This window comes from Phaenicophaeus curvirostris, chromosome 10 (assembly GCF_032191515.1).
Source record: "Phaenicophaeus curvirostris isolate KB17595 chromosome 10, BPBGC_Pcur_1.0, whole genome shotgun sequence".
Lineage (NCBI taxonomy): Eukaryota > Metazoa > Chordata > Aves > Cuculiformes > Cuculidae > Phaenicophaeus > Phaenicophaeus curvirostris.
The window spans coordinates 8,403,083-8,430,586 of NC_091401.1; the positions used below are offsets into that span (position 1 = coordinate 8,403,083).

General features: G+C 46.5%; 1 protein-coding gene across 1 annotated transcript; it reads right to left on the bottom strand.

The window, feature by feature from the left end:
* Positions 1 to 20,331: 20,331 nt before the first annotated feature.
* LOC138724505 (zinc finger protein ZIC 1) lies at positions 20,332 to 23,399 on the bottom strand. Its single transcript, XM_069864543.1, has 3 exons — positions 22,399 to 23,399; positions 21,088 to 21,251; positions 20,332 to 20,760 (listed from the first exon to the last, which is right to left on the bottom strand). The coding sequence occupies exons 1-3, from the start codon at positions 23,369 to 23,371 to the stop codon at positions 20,563 to 20,565; spliced, it is 1,335 nt and encodes a 444-aa protein (XP_069720644.1). The 5' UTR covers positions 23,372 to 23,399; the 3' UTR covers positions 20,332 to 20,562.
* Between the last annotated feature and the right edge of the window lie 4,105 nt (positions 23,400 to 27,504).

Sequence of the window (27,504 nt, forward strand, 5' to 3'; positions counted from 1 at the left end):
AATTACCACCGTGACTTGCTAGCATTCGGGCAACATTAAAACAAAGAAGGATTGGGGTGTGGAAATTGAATATGGGCTTGAAGAAACACCTCTCTTTCTTTCCACATAGAGATCAATTGCGTTGTCAACATCTGGAAGTTGTAGATAAGGTTGTCCTATTCAGAAAGAGTCTGAGTTACCTTACTCTGTTATAAATCAGCAGAGGTCAATTACAGTGTGTTTAATATCTGTGTCAACTGTATTAAATGAGAATTAGGCTCTTGAAATTATCAACCCCATTGTCACATTGGACACAATAAGCTGAAAGCTAAGAGAAAAAGTTAGCGTTGCCCCCATACTGTTATGTGCATCCTTGCATCACTGCAGCTAATCACCCTGATGACCAGCCCTCTGCCTCCTGCATCATACACGCACAGAGCAGACACAGCAAGCTTTGTCCGAAACACCTGAAATATTCACAGATTGTGGGACAGAAATTCAGACAAAATAACTTCTCTCTGGTTTATAACTGGTGACATCAACACAATAAAAATGAAGGGCAACATAATTATGTTTATCCTTGTTTTAGAGCACTGTGGCCCTCCAATTCTATTTCGCCTAATAAAAACTGGTAAAAAAAATAAAATCAACCCTTAATACAATTGTCCTTCATGGAGGTGAAGACATGAGATGCAGCCATTTCAGTATGCTCTGTCAGCTGTTGGTGGCAAAGCACAGCTCTGAGGAGCCGCCGTAGGTGTCTGCCCAGCCCTCAGTGCAGGAGCTGCGGGGAGCTTTGTCCTTGGGAAATGGATAATTATTAAGCAGGTAACATCTGGGACCTGTTTCTCTCAAACACCATCAGGGAAGCATAACTGTGTTAGTGTAAATGACAGTCGAGGGTTTCCAGGGCTGGCCACTGGTCTGCGTGCTCAATTTGATTGATTGGCAGGTGCTGGGAGAAGCCTTGTCTTCTTATTTCCCCCAATGAGAAAAAACCACTGTCTTTATCTGGAGCTCCCGTCACAAGTGCCCTCTCAGCAGTGGGTCTCCAGGCAGCTGCTGGACCAGGGATTGGCAGAAGACACCAGAGCAGCCGTGGGACCAGCCTGCCCCTAGGCTGCAGCAGGGACCTGCTGGAAGGGCAGTGGTGGGTGCCGGCTGCCTGGATTGCGCAGAGGTCCACGTTGGAGGTGAGAGGTATGAAAAAAAGGGGATGAACGGGCTGAGAATTGCTCACCGGAGTAGGAGTCTGGTCAGGAAAGACACTACAGTGAAGCCATTTTTCCCAACAGAGTTTCTTTTCCAGGTCCTGCCTCAACCACTGTCACACCACCAGCCACAGTCTGCAGGTTTCTCAGGACACTGCAGGGCACACACATATGGATCAGATTTGGCTGCTTGTTGTTATGTTGGGTTTAAATGGTTTTACACTGGAAGCTGTGGCGAATTTGCTCTCCAAACCACCTCCCTCTCTGCAGTACAGCATTTTGCCAGTAACACTTATTTTCCAGTTTGCAGGAGCACGTGTTGTTTCTGAATTTTCAGGAACTATTTCTACTTTGTGTTAAGAAATATTCTTGCTAGTACTATCAGAGTTTGAATCTCATTTTACACAGTTGGGCTATGACTGTAAAAGTTGCCAATATATCTATGAAATAAGATGTTTAGCACATCGGTGAAAAATCACATTCTTAAACACAGATTATTAAAGATTATGTCACCAATCTGTATGTCTGCACATACATATTTTTAGATATATATGTATGCAGGTAATCAAATAATAATAGCTTACATTATTACATCCTTTGACAACAATGATGGTTTTATCAACAAATTCTTCTGTTTCTGATACCAATAATAAATTACCAGGCTCACATTTATGTATTATTCCTCACTACGTATGTATTGAAGGCTTTGTAATGATTTTTTTCTTAATCAAACCACTGTACAGAGGAAGTCTACTTAGGCTTTTCTTAAAGCAGCCTGACATCAAAGGATTTCAAAAAGACAAATTCTGCTTTTAAAAGATAACATACTATTTATGATTTTCAATGGCAGAGGTATGATTTAGCTTGCTTTATTACAGATGTTATAAATGATGTTTCACATAATATTATTCTCTCATTGCTTTCCACATGGAATCTCCACTGGCTTCATTAAAAGGTCTGAATCTAAAACAGCTGCAGAACCATGAACTGGGTCCTGGCAAGAGAAATTGCTCTATTTTTTTTTAATCACTTGACACGGCAACATGGCATCAATTTAATTACACTCATACAAGAACAATAAATAAAAGTCATATGACCTTGTGTTTCAATAAGATAAAATCCACTTACTCTTTTTAACTGAAATGTCATTTCCCATTTATTTTCCTGCGTTGTGGTTTCCAATGTCCAATTTTTAGGCTCAGTGCACAACAGTGATAAGGTCAAAACCTGAGACACGGTGATGTGATTAGCCCTGTCCTAAGCTACCTCATAAAAATGTCTGCCACACAGCACATGCTTTGTCATGCAAGAAAAATTGTTTACCAAAGGCTGCAACCAAACACAGAGTTGTATAAACATGCAGAGGGTGCTACCCTGACTTTTTACAGTTGCCTCTCTGATTTGTGCAAATGATTTGCACAAGGGAGTTGGGGGGGTGGAGAAGACGTTTTTAAATGAGTAAATAGAAAATAAAACCAAGCACTCTGGAAAATCAAAAATTGAGGTGGGTGGTCTGCAGCTCAAATAACTGTTGCAGATGACCTTATGAAGCTGAGGTGTGATTCGTCAATCCCATAATACTTGTGTCATGCGACATTTTCCCTGCGTTTGAATCGGCACCAACCCAAACAAAACCTGGCCTGATGAAGTTTGGTTCACAGAGGGCTCATCTCTCCATGAGAACTGACAGAGTTACAAGCATCAGTACCAAGTACTAATATGGTGCCATAGACAGAGACTTTATTTATCATGTGGAGAGTGAAAACAAAGCTTTCTAATAGATTTATTAGTAAAAGAGAACAGAAGAATCTAGTATGGACAAACTGCATGTTCCCCATGTCTCAGCTGCCAGGACTTCCTGCCCTCAGGCTTAGATATATTTATCTGGTTATAATTCAGTAAAGTTGTGTGATTTCAAGCCATTCCAAACAAACAATACATCTAGGATATCATTCAAGGATGTCCTGACAATGCAATATTTCACATTTCAGTTTAAAATAAAAAATTGAGATGCTAATTAAATGCTCCCACAAAGATGACTTGTTCTGCTCAGAAACTGTTCTTATTAATTTTATTTTTTAAACAGTTTAAGGACTGTAAAAACTAAAATGATGACAGTTTTATCTAGATGAAATTACTATAACATGTACATCACTGGGAGAGAAAGAAAAGCATATGGAATATATATATATTTTCAGAGCCCGATTGTGCTGTTTCTTTGTATTCAAAGGCCTCTTTGACTTCACTGGAAATTTTGCATATGTGACAGTTGCAGAAATGAGTCCTCAAATTGCAGAGAAATCAAATTTCCATGTTAAAGAGACCCTGTTTCTAATTTCACTTGGGAAAAAAACAGTTTTTCACATGTCCCCCTCTTCCAATCGTTATTTTTCTAGCCTTTCTAAACATTGGTGATTTTTAGAAATGAGGGGCACAGGGCAGGGGGAAGACTTTGTGTTTACCAGGGGACAAATATGCTACTGGAACAAGTGTTTGGTGTCAAGTGTACTGTCAGGAGTAAAGAGAAACATGGGTAATACCATTTGCACCCCAGGGCTCAAACTAAAATATTAATGGCAGCATTTCCTGAGAAATTAAATTACTAGAGAGAGAAAATCTTAAAAATATGCATTCCACTGTCTTGTTGAAAGCCCTCACACAAATTATGGTAAAATTAATATCTTTTTGTCTCCAACACACATACTTTATGACCTTGAGAGATGTTCTCATGTAAATGTCTGAGTTTTTCTTATTTTCAAACAGTCATATTTTGCTCACGCTCACCCATCAAGGAAAAAAGCACAACCATAGCTAGGTTTGAACGGGTGAAAGTCAGCTTTTTCTTTACAGGAGTACTGAGATGATCTGGGCTCTATTTAGCCCCCACTTAAGCCTCCAAAATTATTCAACATTAGTCATTCTTTATCTCAGTACATTTATGTCAAAGGGTTAAGTCTGACCAGATCAGTTTGTCCCCAGCAGCACCAGCGGACAGTCAGACTCGGCACATTAGGAGAGTTCTCTTTTTATTGCAACCCTTCACAATGTCTTTATGGTTCATACTCAACCGTTAGTAGTGACTCGCTGCGTGTTAGATAACTGCAGTTCTCACTAACCTGAAAATAAAAAAATCAAGATCCATCTGAACACTGGTCCTCCATATGCGATAAATTCTGGCTACTATGGCTCTAAGAATGTAATTACTTAAAATATTGCTCATTACCTCCAGTTTCCAATGTATACTGTATTATCAACATGAGTGAAAAAAAAAAAAATTAGTTTCTACATTATGACTGTTTCAAAAAGCCAATCATGATGTAAAGGAGGGAAACATTATAACTCATGCCTATCAATTTTCTGTTGCCTATATTCAATTCTATCTGAAAAAAAAAAATCATTAAAAAATTCAATGACCTGCCAATAAATTGAAAGTGTTAGCATATTTTATACACATTAAAATCATATTTCAAGTAGGTTAATAATACCCCACCAGCTTCATAAGCAATGAAGGACACAGCCTTCATTTACCTTGACTGTGTGGCACAGGAGCAGGCTTTACTCCTGCTGAGACTACGAGTGGGCAAAAACTTTCCTGTCTCTAATAAGGTCACCAAGAAACACAGATATTTGGGGTGTAAACCTGCAATCAGTTGAATGCTGTTAAATGAGGAAAACGTATGTACCTCGTTGGTGCTTAGCATCTTGTCAAACACTGGTGTGTGGACTTACGGTCTGATCAAGTGTCTGTCCCCTACTCCAGACTTTGCAAGAAGACTATCCCTGACACTGTTACTACTAAGAAGATATAAATAAGTATCTTCCACAGTCATAAACATTTTTTCAAGCTAGATTTTTTAATGCTGTCCCTCATTTTCAGATATAATCCACTCTGCTAAATTTTAAGGACAATTTTTCAGAATTGGTGCAAACATGGTTAAACCTAAGATCCCACAGCAGTATAATAAATATTCATCAGTATTGCATTGGCCTTCATGAACTTCCCAAGCTTCAAAACAGCTAAACATCACAAATTTGTTACAGTGGTAACAGCAACACAATTATGGTTAGTGGCCTGTCGCTGCCACCGTCCAAACTCCAGTTTACAATAATTTAAAACTCTTGACAGGCCATCCACTGATCAAACTTGAAATATAAGGAAAAAAGAGAAATGGTTTTAATAACTGAAAGTTTGTGGAACTGCCAGATGACACGCTGCCATATGGAAGAGAAATAAATATACAGTAAGAAAAAAAAGATCGTGTGCATTGCACATACATTTTGTATATACAATATTTACCTTCATACTTCTAAAAAAAAATCCATTTCTTAAAGGAATGACAAGAAATTAACACCCTGAGGTGGATGTTCCCTTCATGTCAGAGGTCCAAACTGAGCTCAGGAGAAACAGAAGTTAATCCCACACACACAAAATGAATGATTTCTGCGCAGCTGGGCAGGTAGGCATCTCGGAGGGGAACCCAGGGAATACGTTAGAAAAGTGAACACTGCTGTCCTTGCAGGCAACAGACACCTGGTCAAGAAGCTTTCACTCTCTGATTCATTACTAGATGTTGCACCAGAAACGAGATGGGTAAAAGATACAGTTTGTTGTTATTCCTGTTCTAGGCTTGCTCTGCAGCCTGGGAAAAGAGGGGAGTGAAGAAGCAGGAGAGATTTCTTGCAGTGAGGGTCCAAGAGCACCCAAATCAGGCTCCTACTCTAACCTGCCTGGGATGAGTTTCTCTTCATTGGTTCTTTGGAAGCCAGCATAGGTGAGCAGCCAGCCCATCCGCAGCAACCTTCCCAAGGTGACTCGCTCTCCTCCCCAGCATCTCTACCAGGATGGATCAGGCTGGCCCCGAAGACTCTTAAGATCTTCTTAAAGATTATCTCTGCAAGAAGGTCCCTCACGCAAGAAAGAAGCACTCACCCCTCTTCTCACAAAGGACTGAATATCAGACTGGTACAACAGGGGCTTTGCTTACTGAAACATACTTTTTAAACTTATTTTTCAAAAAAAAACCCACATTCCACAGTTCCCTGTGCTACCACCCCAAGAATTACTAACACAAATAATTAAAACTAATATACAGTTGTAAAAATAAATTAATAAAGTATATTTTATTATGCAGTAGCCTTTATCTTTAAGGTGTTTGTTTGACTGCTTACTAATTTGTAAAACGTCATAATCTGCAGCATGCATCCCAGTCATTAGTGAAATCATACTTTAGTCAACAGGCTGATGAACTGACACATCGCACTAACAGCAACCAATTCCATGTATAGAAGGGCAAAAACGAATTAAAGGGACTGATTCCTGTTTTTATAAAAGCCAGTTTACAACACTTAGGCAATGAAGAGTAATCACAGCCTTTCTGCAGAAAGGCTTACAGTGATATAAATGAACATTAAAGTAAGTAAGACTCTGACCAAAGACACTTATGCTTTTGGGGTTTTTTTCACATATTTTGTCTTTTAATATCGCTGATTAAATTTGGTGAGAATATCTAGGTGACACCTAGAAGATAAATATAATTCGGTATGGATCAACAGCAAAAGTTCCAACACCCAGTTTTGAGAAATATATGTTCTTTTGAACAGATATATGTCTGTTATCATTGGCATAGCTATAAATAAATATTAAATCCTCATCAGTCAAAATAAGGAGTATTCTAAGGTTTCGCTTTCATCGCATAACAATAACATCTCTGGAAAAATATTAAGTCTAAATGATAGCATATTTATTATTTGACAAAAACTATCTCAAAAAATATTTTGTTTTAATTCCCAGATGATTTACATAATAGATTATAACAGCTGCTATAACAATTCCAAAGTTGTTTTTTTCTGAGAACTCTTTGAATCCTCTAACACTACAAGTGTTTTTCGAGGTCTTATTTTTTTAAATTAGCATGCCATGAGAAAATACATGCGTCTGTTTTCCTACAACCACACTAGCTATTGATCTCATCTCAACAAAAGTGGAAGAATTCATAGGTCATTTCAAAGTCACCTGTTGAACTAAGGTTCAGGGAAGAAATATTTCTCCTTCACCAGCCTAGAACAGAGCAGAGGGCCGTACACAGGCTTCGCAGGGCATGTACAGTTGCGGTGCAGAGCCAGAGCAGAGCCTCCTGGCAGATATCACTGTATTTCAACATTCCAATCTGAGCCCTGAAATAGCTGGTTCTATGCTGAGTTCCTTCTCAGGCAAAACTCCTCCTGAAGCACTGGTGAGCCTTTTGTTTAATTCTAGCCACGTGCAAATTTATTTTGGGATGAGCAAATAATTAATCTATTAAAAGGTTCCATGGGACATTCTGAAAGTTCCCGTGAAAAATTATTGTCAGTGCAGAGCTGAGATGCTGCTTTATAGAATTAGCTCATAAAATAGTATCATGTGTAATTGCATTCCTGTTGCCACTGTGTCTTTGTAAATCTCCAGAGATTTACAGCACCACACACTGGAGCTAGACTATCTAATATTTATAATGTTTCATTATTTTCATCTACTTGGAACAAAACCTATAGACTTACAGAAAATCCAGCACGACATGTCAGAAATAGCAGTGTCCACTTGCAGGATTTATAGCAGTACACAAAACGCAGGCAGACACAATAGCACAGTAATTGCAAGCTACCAAACAGCTGCATGGCATTTACTCAAAATACTTTATGCATTTAACACACTTATTGAGCGGAACTTGAAATAGGCTCATTGTTTATTTGGGCATGTCAGAGGGTAAATTTTGTTTCTTTACTAGACCCACAGAGTATAAACAGATCCGGAGTGTAAAGCCCTTTCATCGTACTTCTACAGGTAAAAATAATATTTTAACTAATGACAGCTTTGGCTGGGGAAAGTTAAAAGGCTTCAGAACTTTTCCTATAGTTTAACTCGAAGTCCCACTTGGAAAAGGACAGCCAAATTGTTCTTGCTTAGCTTTCATATCAGAAATCAGTTGTTTACAGCTTTTTGAAACATTTATGATTTCATCTTAAAGTTTCCTAATTTATGACCAGAAAAACTAGGAGAATGCAGCTTTCCGATTGCTACTGTCAGCCAGCAGACAAACACTGCAACAACAGTAAAACAATTTCCTTGTAATTGGTGGGGTCTTAAAATACACAACCGAGCTTCGTAAAGAACACAGGACTGATGTCAATGGGAATTTTGACAGATTAAGAAAGGAAGAATTTGGCTCTTTCTCGGCAACTACTGACAACACTGCACAATTTTATGTTGTTAGGAATTTTTAATTAAATGTGCTATTCTTTAGTACACAATGGAACTTAAAAGGAGAGAGTATCTAACTAAATATGAAGCTAAGTTTGTAAAGGAGTCTCTAAGTCCTTTGCAAATGAGAGAATAAAGTCAAAATTTCCAGCAATACTCAGATGTTCTAGATAAATAAGTCCATATATTCTTAAGGGGTAGGGTTTTTTATATAGCTGTGCTTTTTGCTACAGTCACTAAGTATCATGAGAAGGAGAAATATGATATTAAACAGGATCTGATCCTAAACTTATGGCTCCAGTGGGAACAGACTAAAACCCATTTATAGCATATCCCAACAGAAACACTCCATTTGCTGTAGCAGTGTTTACTGCATCTGAATTCTCATCGAAAACACCATTTTCACAGTCAAGTTTCAATACTAGCAGAGAATTTATTATTAAGTGGTATTTGTAGAAAAATGCTGAAGTTGGGGCACCAGAGGGTTGGGGGGATCCTCATTGCTGTAACTCCTTGGCAAAGAAGGGTACAGATTTGGTAATCTAGTCAATTTTCAACTTGTAGTCGTGTGGCTGAAAATAATGTTTTACTGGAAAGGACCTGACCAAACCTTTTAGGTACTTGCCGCATGCACACAAAAATACATCTTTGTCTAAAAGAACAATAGTTTAAGAAATATCCTAAGAGCAATCATTGTTCAGATAAGGAGAACCTTGCAAATCATTTCCATCGGCTTGCAGTACCAGTCCAGCCTTCCTACTAGCGCTTACAAGCACGGATCTTTTCATACCAGACATGAATCAATCAGTTTTCATCTAGCTCAAGAATGTTATCTGTAAATAATATGCTGTAAACCAAGGCAAAACTGGAAGGAGATGAAAAGTGCTGTACCTGTACAGTCATTTAGACTGTGCCTGAAGCCTATTACAACTCAACAGGAGACTCCCATTGATTTCAACGTGTTCGGTTCACTCCTTTATTTCAGCCCTCATGTATTTCACCAGTTTAATGTAGTTACACTTCCTGGTAGCCTTTGTCCATTGCTCCTTATAGGAACATTCAACAATTTGCTGTATGATTAAAAACATTTGTGGAAGCCTGAGCCACATCGTGTATTGATCAAACATACAAACTAAACAACTCCTACAAAAATCACAGCAGAAAATTAATCCAGCATTTAAGGATCTATTTTTATTTTTGTTTTTTTTTTAAATATCCCAAGCATTTTAAATAAACTAGCCAGACAACTCTAAATGCTCGTATTAGGATATTCACCTCAGCGAACGACCTGCTGCAAGCAATAATGATAAATAAAAATAAATAACTAAATCTAAACTGATCAAAAAAAAAGACTGAAACTAAAATTGCTATAAGCAATTAACCTGCTTCACTCACTTATGTGTAAGATAATGATTTTGATTTAAACACAGGCACTTGCATTAGGCGTGTAACTGCCTGTGTTATAACCCCACTGCCTAAATCAAACATGCCACTAGTCAAAAGTCTAAGCGTTCCACAGCTTCCAATAAAGCATAAAGTTAAGACAAGGAAAACCCAAACTTGAATAATTAAGCATGTATTTGTATTTTTATATACAGGAAAAAACATGTTGAGTGTTGTGGTACTGGCAGTACGTTTAGAAATTCTACATTTATCAGTCACACGATATTTACAGTGTTTCTTTATTTGTATTGCAGAGCTGGTGGAAACATTTTTATTCAGCACTCGCATTATCTAGCAGAAGAATATTTTGGGGGTATTTCTTAGCTTATGGTCTTTCAGATATCAACCAGAAACTACACTTGCTCTAACAGGATTTTTTTTTTCTAATGTACAATACCTTAAAATCTAAAATTCCACTGCAACGACTCTCCGTTAGAAGGCTTCATGCTGACTTGGGTGTAAATTTTCACCATTCAAGACAGTTAAAGAAAGGTCAAATGTTAAGTGCAAAATAATATCTATTTGCAGGGGAAAAAAAAATGTTCTTTCAGAAACATTACACTTAGTCCAAGTTTGTTTCTAACACGTGCACTGTTTGAGCTTGCTTGGCCTGCAACCTGCAAAGGTCTCCTGTCACTTTTTTCCTATTAATTGTTACTAAAATCTACTTGAAATAAAATGGAGAAAGAGACATACAGTAGCATCTGTGTAGGGTTTTTGTCAGCTTTCTGACTGTAAATTGTGCACAGAAAATAGGCCTGAGAAAGAACTCCAAACCTTACAGCACTTGTTTTATTTTTTTTTTACTAGAAGTTAAGCGTCTGGTACATCATTCATTTCCTCGTGGAAGGTGCAGATTTGAGGACAATTTCAGCCCTGGTCTAAGTTTAGAAAGTTGCGGAATAAAAGGGAACAATTCCCAAAGTCCCTACCCTCTAGGTCTGTCTTTTAGATAATGAAGTTTCTGAAGGCATTGCTCATCACAGACCGACTGAGCAGGAAAGAAAAAAAAAGGAGAGGTGGGGAAAAAATAATAGAAAAGCATATGTTTTTGTACTTCTTCTGAGTTTATTCAGATTTGTATCCATCTGGGTGAAACAGCCAGCTTACCAGCAAATTAATGGTGTGATGATTTAGGCAAACGTGAAGCTAGGTTCTTAGTTGTAAAATGCGTGTAAATAAAGAAAGGGGAGCTTGGAGGTGAATGTAATTTGGTAGGATAGGCCTTTTTTATAGGTTAAGTATTAATTTGGAAACCATAACTTCCTAATAAAATGCCAGCCTAAGAGCAGTTTTATTAAAAGGTACCTCAACTAAAGGATCAAATCCTCTCAGACTGCTGGGGAACCTGAGCAGAGGCATCAGTTATGAGCAGAGGCGACTCCTTAGAGAGGGGGAAATTGCTGTCGGCTGGGAACGCGGCTCTTCTTCAGCTGGAAGTTTTGCCTGAGGAGCTGAGGATCGGCCCCTTCCCGGCTCCCACCACCTCCAGTGGGGAAAAAAAAGGGACATTAGCTTGCTCCTGGGAAGCTCTCTGCTGTCTCTAAACCAGCCATCCCCTGGCAAGCCTGCGTGAGCAGAGCAGCAGTGTCCGCAGATGCTCAACAAATGATCGGTTAAAACCCGAAACACGGTTTCCTTGTATTTTTTTTTTTTACTTAATTTTTTTTTTTTTGACAGCAACTTCTGGGGATTAAATCCCTCTCCAGAATTTGCCCTTCCCTCGTCATGTGAGCAACATCCTGCACAACTTAACGAGATAAAACCCCGAGGAGCCGATAAGGCAGGGCGGGGGCAGCGCTCACCGCAGCCCGCGGAGCCGCCGCGCCCCGCTCCGCCACCCGGTGCGCCCCCGCGGAGCTCCGAGCCTGCGCTCCGAGGGCTCGTTCCTCGGTGGCGCTGGAGAAGCGGCTTTCGGGGACCAGCCCTGAACTTGGCGGTGCCCGGCGGCTCCTCCGCGCCCCTCCGCGGGACCGTCCCCCCGCTGCCCTGCCCCGAGCGCCGGGCGCGGCTTTATCCGGGGAGATACAGCCTCTAATTCAGTCGCTTCTCATTTGCGAGCCGGCTCCTGCTAAATTATGTCGGGCAAAGGTCAGCCGGACTCAGCGGTTCTCTTCATTTTCTTAATTTTTAAAACAAAAAAAAATAAAAAAAAAAGGAGGAGAAGGAGGAGGAGGGCGATGGGGGAGGGCGGGGGAGAGAAACCAGCAAGTTATTCAAATTCAGCCTCATCTGAATAATCGTGAATTTGATCCAGTCAGAGCTAGAGACTGTACATTAAAAATAAATGTCCAGGAGGCATTTACTGTAGTTGATTTTTTTCTTTTTTTTTTCTTTTTTTTTTAAATAGAGGTTTTAAAAATGCAACGTCTCTCCAACCCCTCCCCCAAATATGGAGTGAGTTTTCAGGTATCGCAGGAGCCTTGCGGAGTGGTATCAGTGTGTCTGCAACATTTAGGTCGAATGCATGACCCCCCCAATCATAATTGTATGTTCACAAAGCACATATGGCAGCTGCATTCTTTGTATAGTTTGTTATGGTCTGGTGTGTAATGTAAATATAAAGATCAGACCCAAAACACAAGCTCGCTTTCCCTTCTTTAAAAAAAAAAATCCAAACAACAAAAAAAAAGTTGCTTTGCAAACTTAAAAAGAATGACATTAGTGCCATGCTACTGTCTGAGCCAGCAATGATTATTTGGTCTGTTTGCTCCCATTCAGAGTTAATACACGACAATAGTTTTACTCTGCTGCTTGATGTGAAACCACTGGGGTTGGGCAATTCTGTTCCAAACAAATACAACTTCTACACCCATCCCTGGGACAGCGAGCCGAGAGCTGAGCGAGTTTTGCAATGGAGAAAAGCATCACTTACCACGGCGGGGATCTAGATCTCGGCAAATGCTGCCAGTAGGTCTGAGAAGTGAGAAAAAAAAAAAAAAAGAAAAAAAAAAGAACTGGAAGGGAAGCGCAAAAGGCAGAAAGTTGGAAAGGGGGATTTGTGTGTGTGTGTGTGCGCGTGTGTGTGTGTAAAAGCCAGAGGGAAACGCGAGCACAGCGCTCCCTGCTCTCCCTGGTCGCCACCAAAACAAAGATCCAGGAGTTAAGGGAGCAAAGCTGTGCCAGATCTCCACACACAGCTCCTCAGGGCCAAACCTCAGCTTCTCATTCACTCCAGCTAGCGACAAGGGTTAATGCTCCGGAGGGACAGGCGAGCCGGCCCCTGACACCATTGGCTGGGAAAGGAATCAGGTTGAAGGTAAATTTACAGGCGCTTTGCAAGTTACAAAGGGATAATTTCAAATTGATTATAACAATAATAATAGGAACAATAACAGATCCCATCCCGGTCCGGTTGGCTAAAGAGTGAGGGCACGTCCCCCTCCCCCAGCCAGAGCCCCGCGCCCCGTTCGAAGGCGGCAGCCCCCGTGCTGGAGGACGGGGACCTCTGGAAACACAAAATAGGACGAACCCCGGAGAAAAAAAGGGGGAAGGGTCGAAGCGACACAGCCACGAGCACTAAATGTGACGGTTCAGTCTCACACTTGGAGGAGATCAACAGTTTTCCTGACAGTGCAATGATGCGACGGGTTCCCAAGCGAAGGGGGGGCATGTGGCTCAGGTGTGTGCCCAGGTGTGTGCCCGGGTGCCGCCGTCCCCTCGAACGCCCCCCGCGCCCCTAAATACCGGAGAGCCTCCCTGCTGGCTAAGGGGGGACGGAAGAAAGCAAAAAAAAAAGCCTGTTTGGAAGGGGGACAAAGCACACACATCTTTGTAAGGTTGGAGTACAGGGGTGCCCGCGGTGCGATCCCGAAGCGAGCTCCCACTTGAGGAGCCGAGGTCAGGATCTGCCCTTTCTGAAGCCAACAGGCGACGTGATAGACGTGGGCTTTCTTGTCGCCTCTTGTAGGCGGCGGGGGGCGCGCAGGGAGCCCCGGCCGGGCGGGGAGGCGCTCCAGGTGCTGCTCGGGGGGCTCTGCTCACACCGGCGGGGAGAGGGGAGGCGGCGGAGGGGGGTGGGATGTGATGGAGGGGGGGAAAGAAGGAAAGAGGGGCTGCGTAGAGGGCGTTTTCCAAGCAGCCTCGACCCTCTCGGAAGGGCCCTCGGGGGGCACGGCGCCCAGGTGTGTCCGGGAGCCCCGCCCGGGCCGCGGGGGCTCCAGCCTCCGTCCTGCCCCTCCCTGCCGGCTCCGGAGGGAGAGCAAAACCCGCCTCGTTAGCGAGATTGAGGAGCGCGTTTCTGATAACGCGGGATGTAATTTTGCCACCGTACAAAAGGCTTTAAAATCACTTTGTGCCGCTGAACAATGAGTGCTGGGAATTACTACTATTTGTTTAAAAAAAACCCAAAAACCTGCAGCCTAGAAACGGAATAAACGCCGAGACCGCGCGTTTGTCCCTCGGATCTGCCGTGCGATGCGGATACATCAGCAATAAAACACGATGGGCCGTACAGCGTAATGAGATTTTACTAAGAGGAGCGAGGCAGCAAGGAATCCATGACGGAACCTTTATCCCTGCCCTTTTCTGGCGGCTGCGCCCGTTGCGTTTCGCCACTTAAGCCCACGAGAAGCCCCTCGGCTGGAGGGCACCGGGGCCGGGAGCCGCTCCGTGGAGGAGCCGGGCGATCCGCTCAAGCTCCCGTTAAATTAAGGAGGGAAGAGAAGAGGTGCCCGGTGCCCGCGGAGGGGGCCGCGCCGCCCTGCGCGGGCGCGGAGAGGGGCGCCGCTCGCTTTGCGCGGGAGGCGGGGACGGGTCATCAATATTCAGCGGCACGTGGAGCCGCGCGGCGGGCGCGCATGCGCGGAGCGGGGCCGCCGCCGCCGGGCTGCGCGGGGGACGCGCGCTCCCACCGCCCCCGCGCGCGGCCGCGACCTCCAGGAACCGCGCAGCCCCGCACCCCCCCGGCCCCCCCCCCGGGACGGGCTCGTCCAACGCGAAACACGCGTCCCGGCGGCGGGGGGGCCGGGCTACTCGCTGACGTGGGGTTTATTTTCCCCTTTTTTATGTTTTCTTCAGCCTTTGGCTCTTCCTCGAGGGATTTTTGGAAGTGAGAAAGCATCTTGAAGTCCTGAGCCGTGCCAAGACGCAACTTTCGGGTTTTTTTTCCCGACACAAGCACGTGTGGACGTGGACCTGGCTCCGCTACCCGCGGAGAGCAGCTCCGGTTTGGGTCCTGAGATGTAAACACACGCTCTATCACAGATGCACACACGCAGCTTTCTTTTTTTTTTTTTTTAACAGCAGTTTCATAGAGAGGTAGTGTGATCGTATATATCTAAAAGGTAATTAATTTGATTTATTGTACTTGAAAAATCCTGTCTGCAGTACGGGCGTCATCTGGAAACTTCATGCTATTTTACACTATGGTTCTAAAGCCGAAATAAATGTTACGAATTGATGACAGCTTCCAGCTGCATGATAAAAATAGCCCCTTCGCTTCACAGGATCGTGTTACTTGTTATCGAAGATGAACCAAAGCTGACCCGTAGAGTTGAGCGGCGAAAAAAATAATTTGATACAAAATTTTAAACTTGGCTGTTTTAAATAAACAACACAGCCTGAAACGCAGCCTCTTTGCGGTGGAACGGAGCCCACCTCAGTACGTCCAGCAAGTTGAAGAAATCTGCCCTGCCCCTAGGTCAAAATTAGGATTCTCGGTTATTGATAAATCCAGGAGAATTTGGAAAACACACCCATTTTGTTACAAACGCTACCCAGTGTATTCGCATTAAATAAACGGAGGTTACACGAGCCTTGAGAAACACCCTTCCTTGTAAACACACGGATACGCGTCCTTCTAGAGACACTGCTCGTTCTTTACGTACAAATACAGGTGGAGAGATGCGCGTCTATTTACGGGCACCGATATATTTGCAGTTAAAATCAAGAACGGGGCTTCCAGCCAGCGTGTGCGCCTCTGCAGCGGTGACCCTGCGCCCCGCGGATTCCTCCCGCGGAACAGCCCTTGCGCGTCCCCTCCTCCGACCCCCCGCGCCCGCGGTGGCTCCGCGGGCCGGGCCTGCCGGCCTCTCCCCAGCACCAAAGCCCCGCGCAGTAGCGGGACTCCGCGGGGGTTTTTTTTGAGGAAAACGCGCCGATCTCCCGCGGAAACTCCGCGGGGCTCGAGCCCTTGTCTGGAGGCGCGCGGCGCGCATCTCTGCGCGGGGCGGGGGTGAACGGGGCGCGTGTCCTGTCCGCGCACATGTCTGTCTTATAATAGCGACACGCAACGTGTCCAGCAACCGGAGCAGCCTCCTTCGAGGGGCTTTCGCTCACGAACTACTCTCCCTCTCGGCTCCAGCGGCTCCGTAAGCACCAGGTCGCTTAAAATCCCGTTCCCCGCGGCGGCGGCGTGTCCAGAGGGGACCCCCAGCCCCGTCCTGCCCGCCGGGACCCCGCTCGGCCCCGGCCCCGCCGCTCGCTGCCAGCTGAAGTTGTTCCGAGAGGGGCGAGCGCTCGGGACGTGGGAAAACTTACAAAGTCGGAACCGTTTAACCGCGCTGGCAAAGCAAAGTCCCGGTGTTCGGTGCGTCAGTCCGCTCACTGCTCCTTCCTTTGCGGCTAAAACAAGGCGAGAAGCAGTGGAGGCCAGCGCGGAGCGGGTCCCCATTCCGAGCGGTCTCCGCTTTAAAGACGCGAACTTTATCTTACGAACGCCGGACTCGCCTTTTTAAAAATCCCAGCGGTCATTCACAAGCCATTAAAGCGACCTGAAAAGCCAGTCTTCCCGAGGGGGCGGAGGGGGGGTTGGTGGGGGGGAAAGGGATGGAAGTGTGCGATTATCCTTTTCGCGTTTAACTTTCTGCGTGCAAACAGCAGCGGCCCGGCCGGGGGCTGCCGCCTGCGCCCCGCGGGAGGACTCCGCGCACACCCCCCAGGCAGCCCCCCGCACCCTCTCCCGTCGCTGCCGCGCCCCTGGGGGTCTCTCCGGCGGAGCCTCCGCGGGCGCGGGAGCCTGCGCAGGGCGAACGTCGGGCCCCGGCGCCGCGGGTGCCCCGAGAGGAGCGGCGAGAGGCGGCTGCCGGCGCGGCCTGTCGAGGGCTCGCAGGGCCCCCGCCTACTCCGAAACCTGATAACCCCCGCACCCCAGGAGCTCCTCGAGAGCTAGAAAGAAAATCACAGTCCCCGTCGGTGCTAGAGAGCTGGGGTTCGTGTTTCTCCTCGCCAGCCCGGGTGAGTAAATCCGCCAAGGGCGCCTTGCGAGAGGAAAGTTGGTTTTAGCGACTGAAACAGCGCGGAAACCGCCGCCTCACAACCTCTGTGCCTGCGAAAATCCCCCTCTCCGTGCCGGGGATTTCAAGGCGCTGCTCCTCTCTCCAGAGCCGAGCGAACAGCACAACCGTGGAGTGAACTTGAATTCAGCGTGAGCGATCCCGGCCCCGGCGATCGGCGCTAATTCACAACACGCACGGGGCGGCGATCAGCCCGGACCGCACCGCTCCCCGCCGCCCCGGATCAAAAAAACAACCACAGCAGCGCTAAAAACACTCTTTCTGCTGCAGGACGCTCACAGAAACCTCAGACCAGAAGTTTAAAAGAATACACATTAACCAAATGCTCCAAAACACAAGAGTAACTGATCTGTTCTAAGCCACCACTAGGGACTCTACACAAGTTCAAAGTAGCTTGCAATACGCATCTTTAAAATACATCACCCCCACCACGCTTCTCCGGGTTTATTTTACCGGGTGATGGCTCAGACTAGCTCTACAATTCCATATTTTTTTATTATTTTTTCTTAGCTTCACCCAGGTCGCTTTTTTAAAGCCAGATGGACAGTTAACCTGAAAGATCCACAGAGAGTAACATTTTCGGCGCACGAAACATTTTTTCCCCCGGCTCTTTCGCCCACTGGGGTTACATTTCCTCAAGACCCAAAACTTTCTGCCTGTGTCCCACAGGGCTCCAACTTTTCCTATCTCGCCGAACCCTGCAAGGTGGCGCTCTTTTCATTGCAAACCGGTATTAGCCTTATAATAATAACATTTTGTAGAAAGTAAAGTTAAAGGGAAGCCTTCCCACAGGTGCTGCGGGGAGCAGCCGGCGGTGCCGAGCTGGCAGGAGGAGTGGGGGCTTCATCTGAGCAAAGCAAAATTGCAAAATTATTTTTTTTTTTTTTTTTTTGGAGGGGGCTGCTTTGGGGCCGTGAAAAATCTCCGAGGGAGATCCCAAAACGTTACGGACAAAGAAAATGACTTGTGGGGTTGCTCTGGATGGGCTACAGGCAGAGCTAGGGAGAGCCTGAGCAGAGAGAGGCTTTCCCGGCACCCCCTCCCCCTCGAGCGGTTAATATGGCTATTGACTCGCTGTACACATAATATTTCTTTAAAGAAGCTGTTAAAGTGTCATCTTGGTCTACTGGAAGGTCAGTTTGTGCAATTCGCTCTATGACATATCGCAAGCCCTCGCAGCTTTAGCCAACCTCATGATTTGTGTTGTCTGTTGATATGTTGTCTGCTTAATGGGGCGATCATGCAAGCTACAACCAGGAACAAAGCCCAACAGTTCCAACAACCGTAGCTAAGTTAGTGGAAGCAGTACAGCTTGCAAATCTATCAAACTAAACTGCAAGGAAGACAATCTGATTTAGAGAAAAGGCGTTCTGCTACAGTCATTAAGCACAAGTAATTTAGATTTTTTATATTGTCTTCTCATTTACAAATTTACTGTATCAACGCCAGCCAATGGAACGAATTTCTTAAGTAAATGAGAAATAAATAAAAGAGATAGAAAGATAATCAAATTACATAAAATAATTCTTATGCCCTAGATTTATTTTTCTAGAAAGCTATTAACACTGGCAAAATTATAGTAATAATAATAACATAACATAAGAAGTAATTGATTTAAATTAACATCACGTTTTAGGGACTATCAGAAAAAAAAAAAAAGGAAGGGAGAAAAAAAAAAGAAAATGAAAAAAAACCCCAAACCTAACCAAAAAATACACCCAACCACAACAACAATAACAACGGCCTTCGTGAAACAGTGCTGTACTTCTTGGAGTACAAGGCTCAAGGAAAGTCATGAATCCACTGACTGAGAATTAGTTATGGTCATAAATGCCTTAAATTAAAACAGCAACCGAGATCTCCTCTGTTTTAAATCTCCTAATATATGTTATCCGAATTAATTTAATTTAGGGACCCAGTCTATGCGGATTCATGGGCAGTGTTGGAGTGGAGTGCAGCACTTCTCATGTAACAATTCCCCACATTAATATTTATGTAGTCTATGCAATCTATTTCTGTTATTTTTATGGTTGTTATTCTATGTCTGCAAAGGTCATTTAAATTATACTGCGGCCGAAAATTTGTTTCATAAATTTTGATATAAATACTAATTACACACTATAGTAATGCCAGCAGGGATCCTTTCATTTATCACATTTATATCACCTTCACTGCTTTAGTGATGACATAATGGAAAGCAGTGAAAAACTAGGACAGTTTTATTCTAATATCCTAAAGCTAGTTGGAGTTGCAGCAGGTTGACTTAGCGAATAAGAATTCCTACCACAATTCATGGGATTTAAGAATCTTTAATAAGGTACGAAATATTACCAAACAGTTCTGTAAACTAAATTTTACATACCAATCCTTCTAGCCATAAATATTGAATATCTTGTAACATGTATAACCGGACCTTTACATGCGGATAAATATGGAAATTAGGATTTATATACATTATGTTCTTGTATTTGCCAAAAGCAACGGACAGATATAGTTTATATCTTTTTTTTTTTTAATATCACTTTACATAAACAAATGTAACAGTTTGACACGCAGATCCAGGCTTTCACTATACGAATTTCTTGACAGGACGTGTAACAACAGTTTACTGCACTACTTAGACTGGACTTTGGGACAAAATGTTGCACTTTATACAAAAAAGCACATTAATACCAATAATATTCTGTTAGATCGACGTTTAGACTGTGATAATACAAAGTAATTCACATTTTGGTACACATTTACTAGAACATTCTTGCCATTCAGTACAAATAGTTGAATTTCTACCTCTTCCCTCTGCCCCCCCCACCTTCGCCCCCCCTCCCCGCCGCCTCGCCCCCCCGCCCTCCCCTCCCCCCACATATATGCAAAGACCACAAATCCACATATCCCCTTATTCAACTTGCGATATAACTATTTACAAAATCAAACAGTACATTTTTTTGTTGTTTTGTTTTTGAAGCTAATAATTCTGTATTTACAAGAGGGGATGGAGGGGAAGGCCGCTGCCCGAGCAGACATGCAGTTGGAGATCTCTAACCAGTGGTTTCCAGTAAAGCCCTACACAGTTGGCATTTGCCCTGGTAACCTTGTCTTCTTATGCATTCTACTAACCCCTTCGCCTACCAAGCCTTGGAACAGAGCAGAACATTCAAAAAAAAAAAAAAAGAAAGAAAAACAGAAAGAAAGACAAAATGAAATTAAAAAATCGGGTAAAAAGAAAAAAAAGAGAAATAAAAAAGAGGGGAAGAAAAGAAGAAAAAAAATAAAACATGAAGTCTTCATTTTACTCGGTCCTGGGTCTACTGGCAGCATTTAATTTTTGTTTGCCCATTTAAATTCTGATTTCAAAGCGTTCATTATTTTTTGAGTCTTTAAATAGGGTATTTGTTTTCTCCCTTGGGGCTTTTTTTGTTTCGTTTCGTTTTGTGTGTTTCTGCTGTGTTGTTTTAGCGTTTTAGACGTACCATTCGTTAAAATTTGATGTGAGCGTGCTGTGGCTGGACGTGTGGTGGACGGAGGAGGAGGAGGGGGATAAGGAGCTGGCTGTCTGGTTTTCTGTGGATGGAGACACGATGGTTGGAGGAGTGGAGGACTCGTAGCCCGAGCTGGCGGCGGGAGAGGGCTGGGACCCCTGCGAGGACGATTCATGGACCTGCAAGAGAGAACCGGGGCACAGATAGAGAGCGGCGGGGGACGGGAGGCCCGGGCGGCGGGGACGAGCCAGACAGCGGCCCCCGAGCGTCCCCGCGGGGCTCCCCCCCCACCCCCCAGGCCCCGCTCCCTGCCCGGCGGGGAAGGCCGCGCCGCTCCGGCCGCCTCCTCGCTCTGCCCCCCGACCCCCTCCCCGGGTGAAAAGCACCGAGAAAGGCCCGAGGGGCCGCGGCCGAGCGGGGGGCGGCGGCAGCAGCGCGGGGCCCCGGCGCTCCCGGCCCCGCGGCTCCGTCCCGCGGCCAGGCCCGAGGCGGCGCCCTCCATTTACCTTCATGTGCTTGCGGAGGGAGCTGGGGTGCGTGTAGGACTTGTCGCACATTTTGCAGAGATAGGGCTTGTCGGAGGTGTGCACATGCATGTGCTTTTTGCGGTCGCTGCTGTTGGCAAAGCGCCTGTCACAGCCCTCGAATTCACACTTAAATGGTTTTTCACCTATTGCGGAGGGAAGGGGGGGTGGGGGGGGGAAACGGATCTGATTAAGCAGGACCGGCCGGATCGCTCATTGTCCCCGTCGCCCCGCCGGGTGGAAGCCCCGGGGTCCGTTTCGAACACTCGCAACTTTCTAACTTCAACGAGGCTCAAATCCCCAAACCTCGCTTCTCTCCTCCGTCCTTTCCGCACCTCCCACGCCTGCCCAGCGCCCGTTTCGGACGGGGGGAGGGGAGCTAAGTAACTTTCCTTCATTTTTCCCTCCCCTTTGGAGGGGTGAGTTTCCTTTGCGGCCCCATCGCTGGGCATCTCTCCCTCCTTCGCAGCGCTCCAAGTGATAGAGCAGCCGTAGTGGTTATTTACACGCGATCCTCAGCGTCTACTTTCCGCTTTTATAGCTCGTTCTCGTGACATTTCACGCTCCCACCCACCCCAGCCCCCTCTCCCGTATTTTCTCGCAATATTGAAAATTATCTGGCCGGGCAATACAATGCGGGGACAGCCCCACCGAGCCGCTGGAGAAGCGGCCGGGGCAGCGGCGCTGGCTTTCGGCGCTCAGGGCTGGGAGAGGGACGAGAGAGCTCTCCCAGCCAGGGGCTGCTGCATTTCCACCTCCCACACCGGGAAAAGTTCTCAGGGATCCCGACGCCCGCCCTCCGCACAACAATAACAACACGCTAACGCGCCGGGCTCGGTTTATTTAAAATCGTTCCTCGGAATTAAATATTTACCGAGCCCTGAACCGCAGAGGGGAGAGATGGATGAGCTGCCTGCAATATTTAGCGCTATTTCTCATCGTGCTGCAGTCGAAACTGCCGAACAACAATTAATTAAAACCTATAAATTTAAACAGGACAGGTTGCTGCCATTCCCCCCCCCCCCCCGCCCTACCAATCCCGGCAGCAAACCCTTTCCTTTCTCCCCCTTCTGCCTCGACAGGGATCATTTTCTTTTTGTTGCCGCTGCCTCTGGCGCGGCTGTGACCGAGCTGGTTTCACAGCGGAGCTCCGAGCCTGCCTCTCCCGGAGAAATCGGTGGCCCCGGACCACGAGTCGCCCCCCAAAGCCCCGACCCCCCCCCCGCCCCCTGTGGCCCCGGCGCTCGGCGCTTCCACTCGCAGAGAGAAAAGCTACAGAGAAGGTTACCGTACCTGTATGAGTTCTTTTGTGTATTTTGAGATTCTCTGATCTGGCAAACACTTTGCCACAGCCCGGGAAAGGGCAGGGGAAAGGTTTTTCACCTGTGTGGACTCTGATGTGATTTACAAGTTTATATTTGGCCTTGAAAGGTTTCCCTTCTCTCGGACACTCTTCCCAGAAACAAATGTGATTGGACTGCTCGGGTCCTCCAACGTGCTCCACCGTGACATGAGTCACCAGCTCGTGCATCGTGCTGAAAGTTTTGTTGCAGGACTTTTTGGGGTTCGACAATTGCTCGGGCTCAATCCACTTACAGATGAGTTCCTGTTTGATGGGCTGCCTCATGTAGCGGAAGAAGGCCCCTGCCCCGTGGTGCGCTGCCATGTTCATGTTCATGTGGCCGTAGCCGTGCAGCTGGGAGGAGGCGTAGTGCTCGGAGCGGGGGCTGGTGACCTGCCCGTACTGCTCGGCTCGCCCGTACATGTCTCCGGAGAAGCCCAGGCGCATCTGCCCGTTCACCACGTTGGGCGAAGCGTGGCTGGCGGCTTGTTCGTGCAGCCCGGGGAAGAGCAGGTGCCCCGCGGCATCGCTGTGTCCGTGGGGGCCGCCGAAGCCGCCCGCGGCGGAGGCGAAGAGGCTGTGCTGGGCGCTGGCCGCCGCCTCCCCGAAGCCGCGGTTGCGGAACAGAAAGTCCCGGGTGGAGTTGAACGCGGCGCTGGAGTAGGAGCCGACGTGTGTCGGGTGGTGGTGGTGGCCCAGGGCGGCGGCCGCGTAGCCGGGAGCCTGCGAGGTGAAGGCGGTCTGGCCGGCCGAGGCCAGCTCGTGGGTGCTGGGGTTGATTTTGAAGGCGCCCATCCCGTCGGCGAAGGGGTTGATGCCCAGCCCCACTTCTCTGTCCGCGACATCGGCCGTGGCGTGGTGGCGAGAGGATCCGAAGGTGGTGACTCCTATGGCGGGATACTGCGGTCCGGCATCCAGGAGCATCTTCCCAGCGTCGATGCAGCGACCAAAAAAAAAAAAAAAAAAAAAAAAAAATACACGCGCGCACACACACACTCACAAGGCGGAGAGAAAGCGGCGGCGGCGGCGGCAGCGGCGAAAACACCCTCTCTCTGGAAAGTCAGCGGCGATCACCACCAAAGCAACCACATCAAAAACACCCCCTTCGGCATCAGCGCAGGGGGAAGGGAAAAAAAAAAGGGGGGGGGAGAAGGGAAAGGGAAAAAAAAAAAAAAAGACGAGGCTGGTGCGGAAGGGGAGAAGAGATCTTCGCCGTTGCAAATAATAATAAAAATGTGCCCCCAAAAATACGCACTGTCTCGCTGCTTTGAGTTTTCAGGGAGGTTTAAGTGGGGAGGGGGGTTGGGGTGCTGAAAAATAAACCGGTTGCAAATAACAATAACGGAGAGAGATCAACAAGGGCAGCAAAAAAAAAAAAAAAAGGAAAAGAAAAAAAAAAGAAAAGAAAAAAACCAAAACAAAACAAAAAAGAAACTTCCTTCAGTGATTTTTTTGGCTATAGGAATGTTGCAAAGTGGCCGAGAGCTTGTTTCTCTCTTCTCTTCGAGCTTCCCCACACTCTCCCCGATTTTTTTGGGGGGGGGGCGCTTTTTTTTTTTCGCTTTGCAAAAAAAAGGCGCAAATCATGCACAATATTGTCTTTTGCGGTTTATCTTCCTGGGGAGAAACTTTCACCTCCTCAGCCGGGCGGTGAACGCGAGACTGATAGCGGCAATCATTCCTGCAGATAAATGAATTGAAAAGACGACACCGTCCCCCCCCTTGATGAATGGGAGCCGGGGGCGGAGCGACGTGCGGGAGGACGTGGCCGCTCATTGGCCGCTGCCGGCTCCCCCTTCCCCGCGTAGCCGCCCGCGGACCCTCCGCCTCCCTGCGCTGATTGGCCGCGCAGCCTCATCCATCGCAGGTACCGCGGCCGCCCCGACAGCCCCTCGGACGATCTGGGCTGCAGCAGCACCACCAACTTTTTTTTTTTTTTAACATATAAACCCCTTTTTTTTTTTTTCCACGAAAATATTTCCAGCGCATCTTTTTGTGTGTACGTGTGCTAAGGGAAAAAAAAATCTTTGCTTATCATTAGGGTTATTTTCTCCCCCGCTCTCTCACTCTCTGTCCCTCTCTCTCTCCCCAGCACTCTGATAGGGATGGTAATGATGATTTCTTGGTGATCCAGAATTTTTAAGATCGCTGAGCAACTTTTTAGGCTTTCTAAAGAGAACTCCTATAGGGACTCGCATCTTTTGAAGTTGCTGGTTCCTTCTTGTTTAAAACTGAAGCTCTCCGAGATTAGGTGCTGGGTGCGTTTGGTTTTATTTTTAAATACCAGGCGTAATTTCTCTGGGTAGCTGCCTATCTATCCCTCCATCAGGTTTCTGAAATAAATCTTGTTTTCTGCACCCATCAAAACGCAGGTGGGTGAGAACTCTTAACTTTCTACTTTTGTTGTTGTTGTTTCGCCTCTTTTTTGTTATTTTCTTTCTCCTTTCTCTGTCGCTCTCCCTTTCTCTCGCTCTCTCTTTTTACGGGGTCTCTTTCATTCAGGTAAAACTGTAAATTTCCCAAACCTACATTGTCTCTCCTTCTGCTGCATGAAACTCCCGGACACTTCTCCTCCCCCACCTCCCCCTTTTTAATTTATTTTTTTCCTTTTTTTTCTTCTTTTTTTTTTTTTTGGTAAAAAAAATTTTAAATCCTCGATAGGAGCAATGTAAATTTTCTGACATTCAAACCTTTTCTAGTTCACAAATCAGTCACCCTTGTCACAGTTATTGAAATTCCTCAACTTGCCACACCAGGACGGTGGAAAAAGCAGGCGGTGTCTTTGTTGCTGACCAGGCTTTTGATCGCCAGAGAAAATTTACTTACCTTCAGATGAGTGAGCAGAAAAAGAAATAACACTCCCTTTGATTTAGTTAGAAAAATGCAGACATTTGGATTCAGTGCAAACATACAACACTTGGTTGTTTTCTAGATGCAACCCTCGATTAACCTGCCTTTCCCCGGCTCAAAGTCTATTGAAAAACTGCGGATAGGTCTTTTTTGTTCTCGTTACAAAGAGCCATTGACTATATATTAAAATGATTGTTGAAAGGTATAAGTATGTATTTAAAAGCAGAAAACCTTTGTGGCTTAATCAATTAAGCTGAGCAACATTTGTACAATATTTTAAACGATGCTTCGGCACTGGAAGAAAAAAAAAGACATCTCGTGGAACTTTAAAATATAGAGGTCTCTGTGCGTGTAGACGCTCTTGCGTATGTGCCAGTTTGTGTTTGTACATAGATAAAACTGGCAAATTATTTATTTACTCAGTCGCCTGCATATTCATTAGCTCTAATTATTTTCTAGTAACGAAAACACCAAGAGCTCGCTAAGAATCGGACTCCTTCCATTTCGCCTTTGTTCGAGGCTTCACTTGCCTCCTTCGCAGCTCAATCTGAGCCCCTCCAATTCCTAACGCCAAACAAAGAAACTTTAAACTCATCCCCTGTAATTAAAGGCGCTGTTTAGCAATAGCAGGGCAGGTACTGGGGGAGCAGAGCAGCAGCGCTGCTGCGCGAACCCCTCTCGGGTGAGAACTGCCTCTTCTCCAGAGCTAGAAAAATGGCCATTGCGCCTAGAAAACAAACAAACAACAACAAATAAACTTGGATGCGCCTGGAAGGAACGTTTCGCTGCAGTTCGTCTGCAGATGCAGTTTGCCTGTGCTCGGTGCGGGGCGATCGCTATCAAAGGAGATGTATTATGCAATTTCCCTTGGATCTTGGGAAGCTTTACAGTTTGGGGTTGGTTGGGTTTTTTTTTCAGAATAATGCTTGGCTGAATATACACGGTCGCATTTATTCTGCCAAACCCCTTCGTAGCGATTGCAATAGTTTATAGCAACAGGTATACCCGCTCTAGGAGAGCGCCTGTGTGTGGACGTGGTCTTTAGGCTGATGTTTCATTACTTTCTGTGTTCGGTGCTAAAATTAGGCTAGAGACAGTGTTGTCAGTGTTATTGTGGCATTAGGAGATCCAGAAAGTTAGGTAGTCCAGTGCTAGCCTGCCTCCCAGTGCAGGGGTAACCCAGTGATCATTCCAGGTCAGTGCAAAATATACGAGAAAGCAGACCAGAAGGTATTTTTAGGAACCGTATCTAAATATACAGTGCAAGAGTGAATGTAAAAAAAAAAAAAAAAAATGTTGTGGGTTGTAGAAGTTATCAAGTGGGATTTGCGGCGCGCTCTCTGCAGGAAACGAAAGCTGCTCCAGTTCAAAGCCACATGCACCAACGTGACATATAAGCCATTAAAATATCATCCTGACGGCTCATTTCTGCTTCATCATACATTCCCTAACTGCTTCCAGAAAGCAAGAAAAGAAGAAATGAAGGATGACCGCCTCGATGGAAGCGCCAAAGAGGTGGTGGGTTCCTGGGGGGGGTTATTGTTTTCTTCTTTCATTCTTTCTTTCTTTTCCCTTCCACCCCCACCCCCACTTTTATTTTTTTGCCAGTTCAGAAATGAGGGGAAACCTTCAACAGGTCGCAGGGGTAAGTGCCTGGGAGCAGGGGATGCCTGGGCAGCTGGCTGCACCCCAGAGGCTGGACCGAGGCTCCCTGCCCTCGGGGCGGGGGTTGGGGGGGCGGCAGGAGGAGGCTCGGCCCCCCGAGGGAGCAGAGCGGGGGGGCAGTGCCCGGGCTGCCCCTCTCCCACGTGGGGCCGCCCCCCGGCAGCTCCTCAGCCCGCGGGGGCGGGCGGAGGGACAAGCGCCCGGGCGCCGTCGAGGGGGGCTCAGCGCCCTCCGAACCCGAGGAGGGGCCCGGCGGGGCGGGGGCGCTGCCGGCTCCCACAGCCCGGGATGGGGGGGCTGGGGGGGGGCCGGGGCGGCGGGCGGAGGCCGAGGAGGGTGGACAATGGCGAATCCCGCGGGGGGCGGCCCGGGGAGAGCGGTCCCCGTCCGGCACCTCGCCCGGCACCGGAGGGGGCGCGCCGGGGGACCCAGCGCCCCGGCACCGCGCGCCCGCGTTTATAGGCGGGTTGAGAGGGACGGAGCCCCCCCAGCCCCCTCCACCCCCCGCCCACCCGCGACCCCCACCGGCGGAGCTGCCTAAG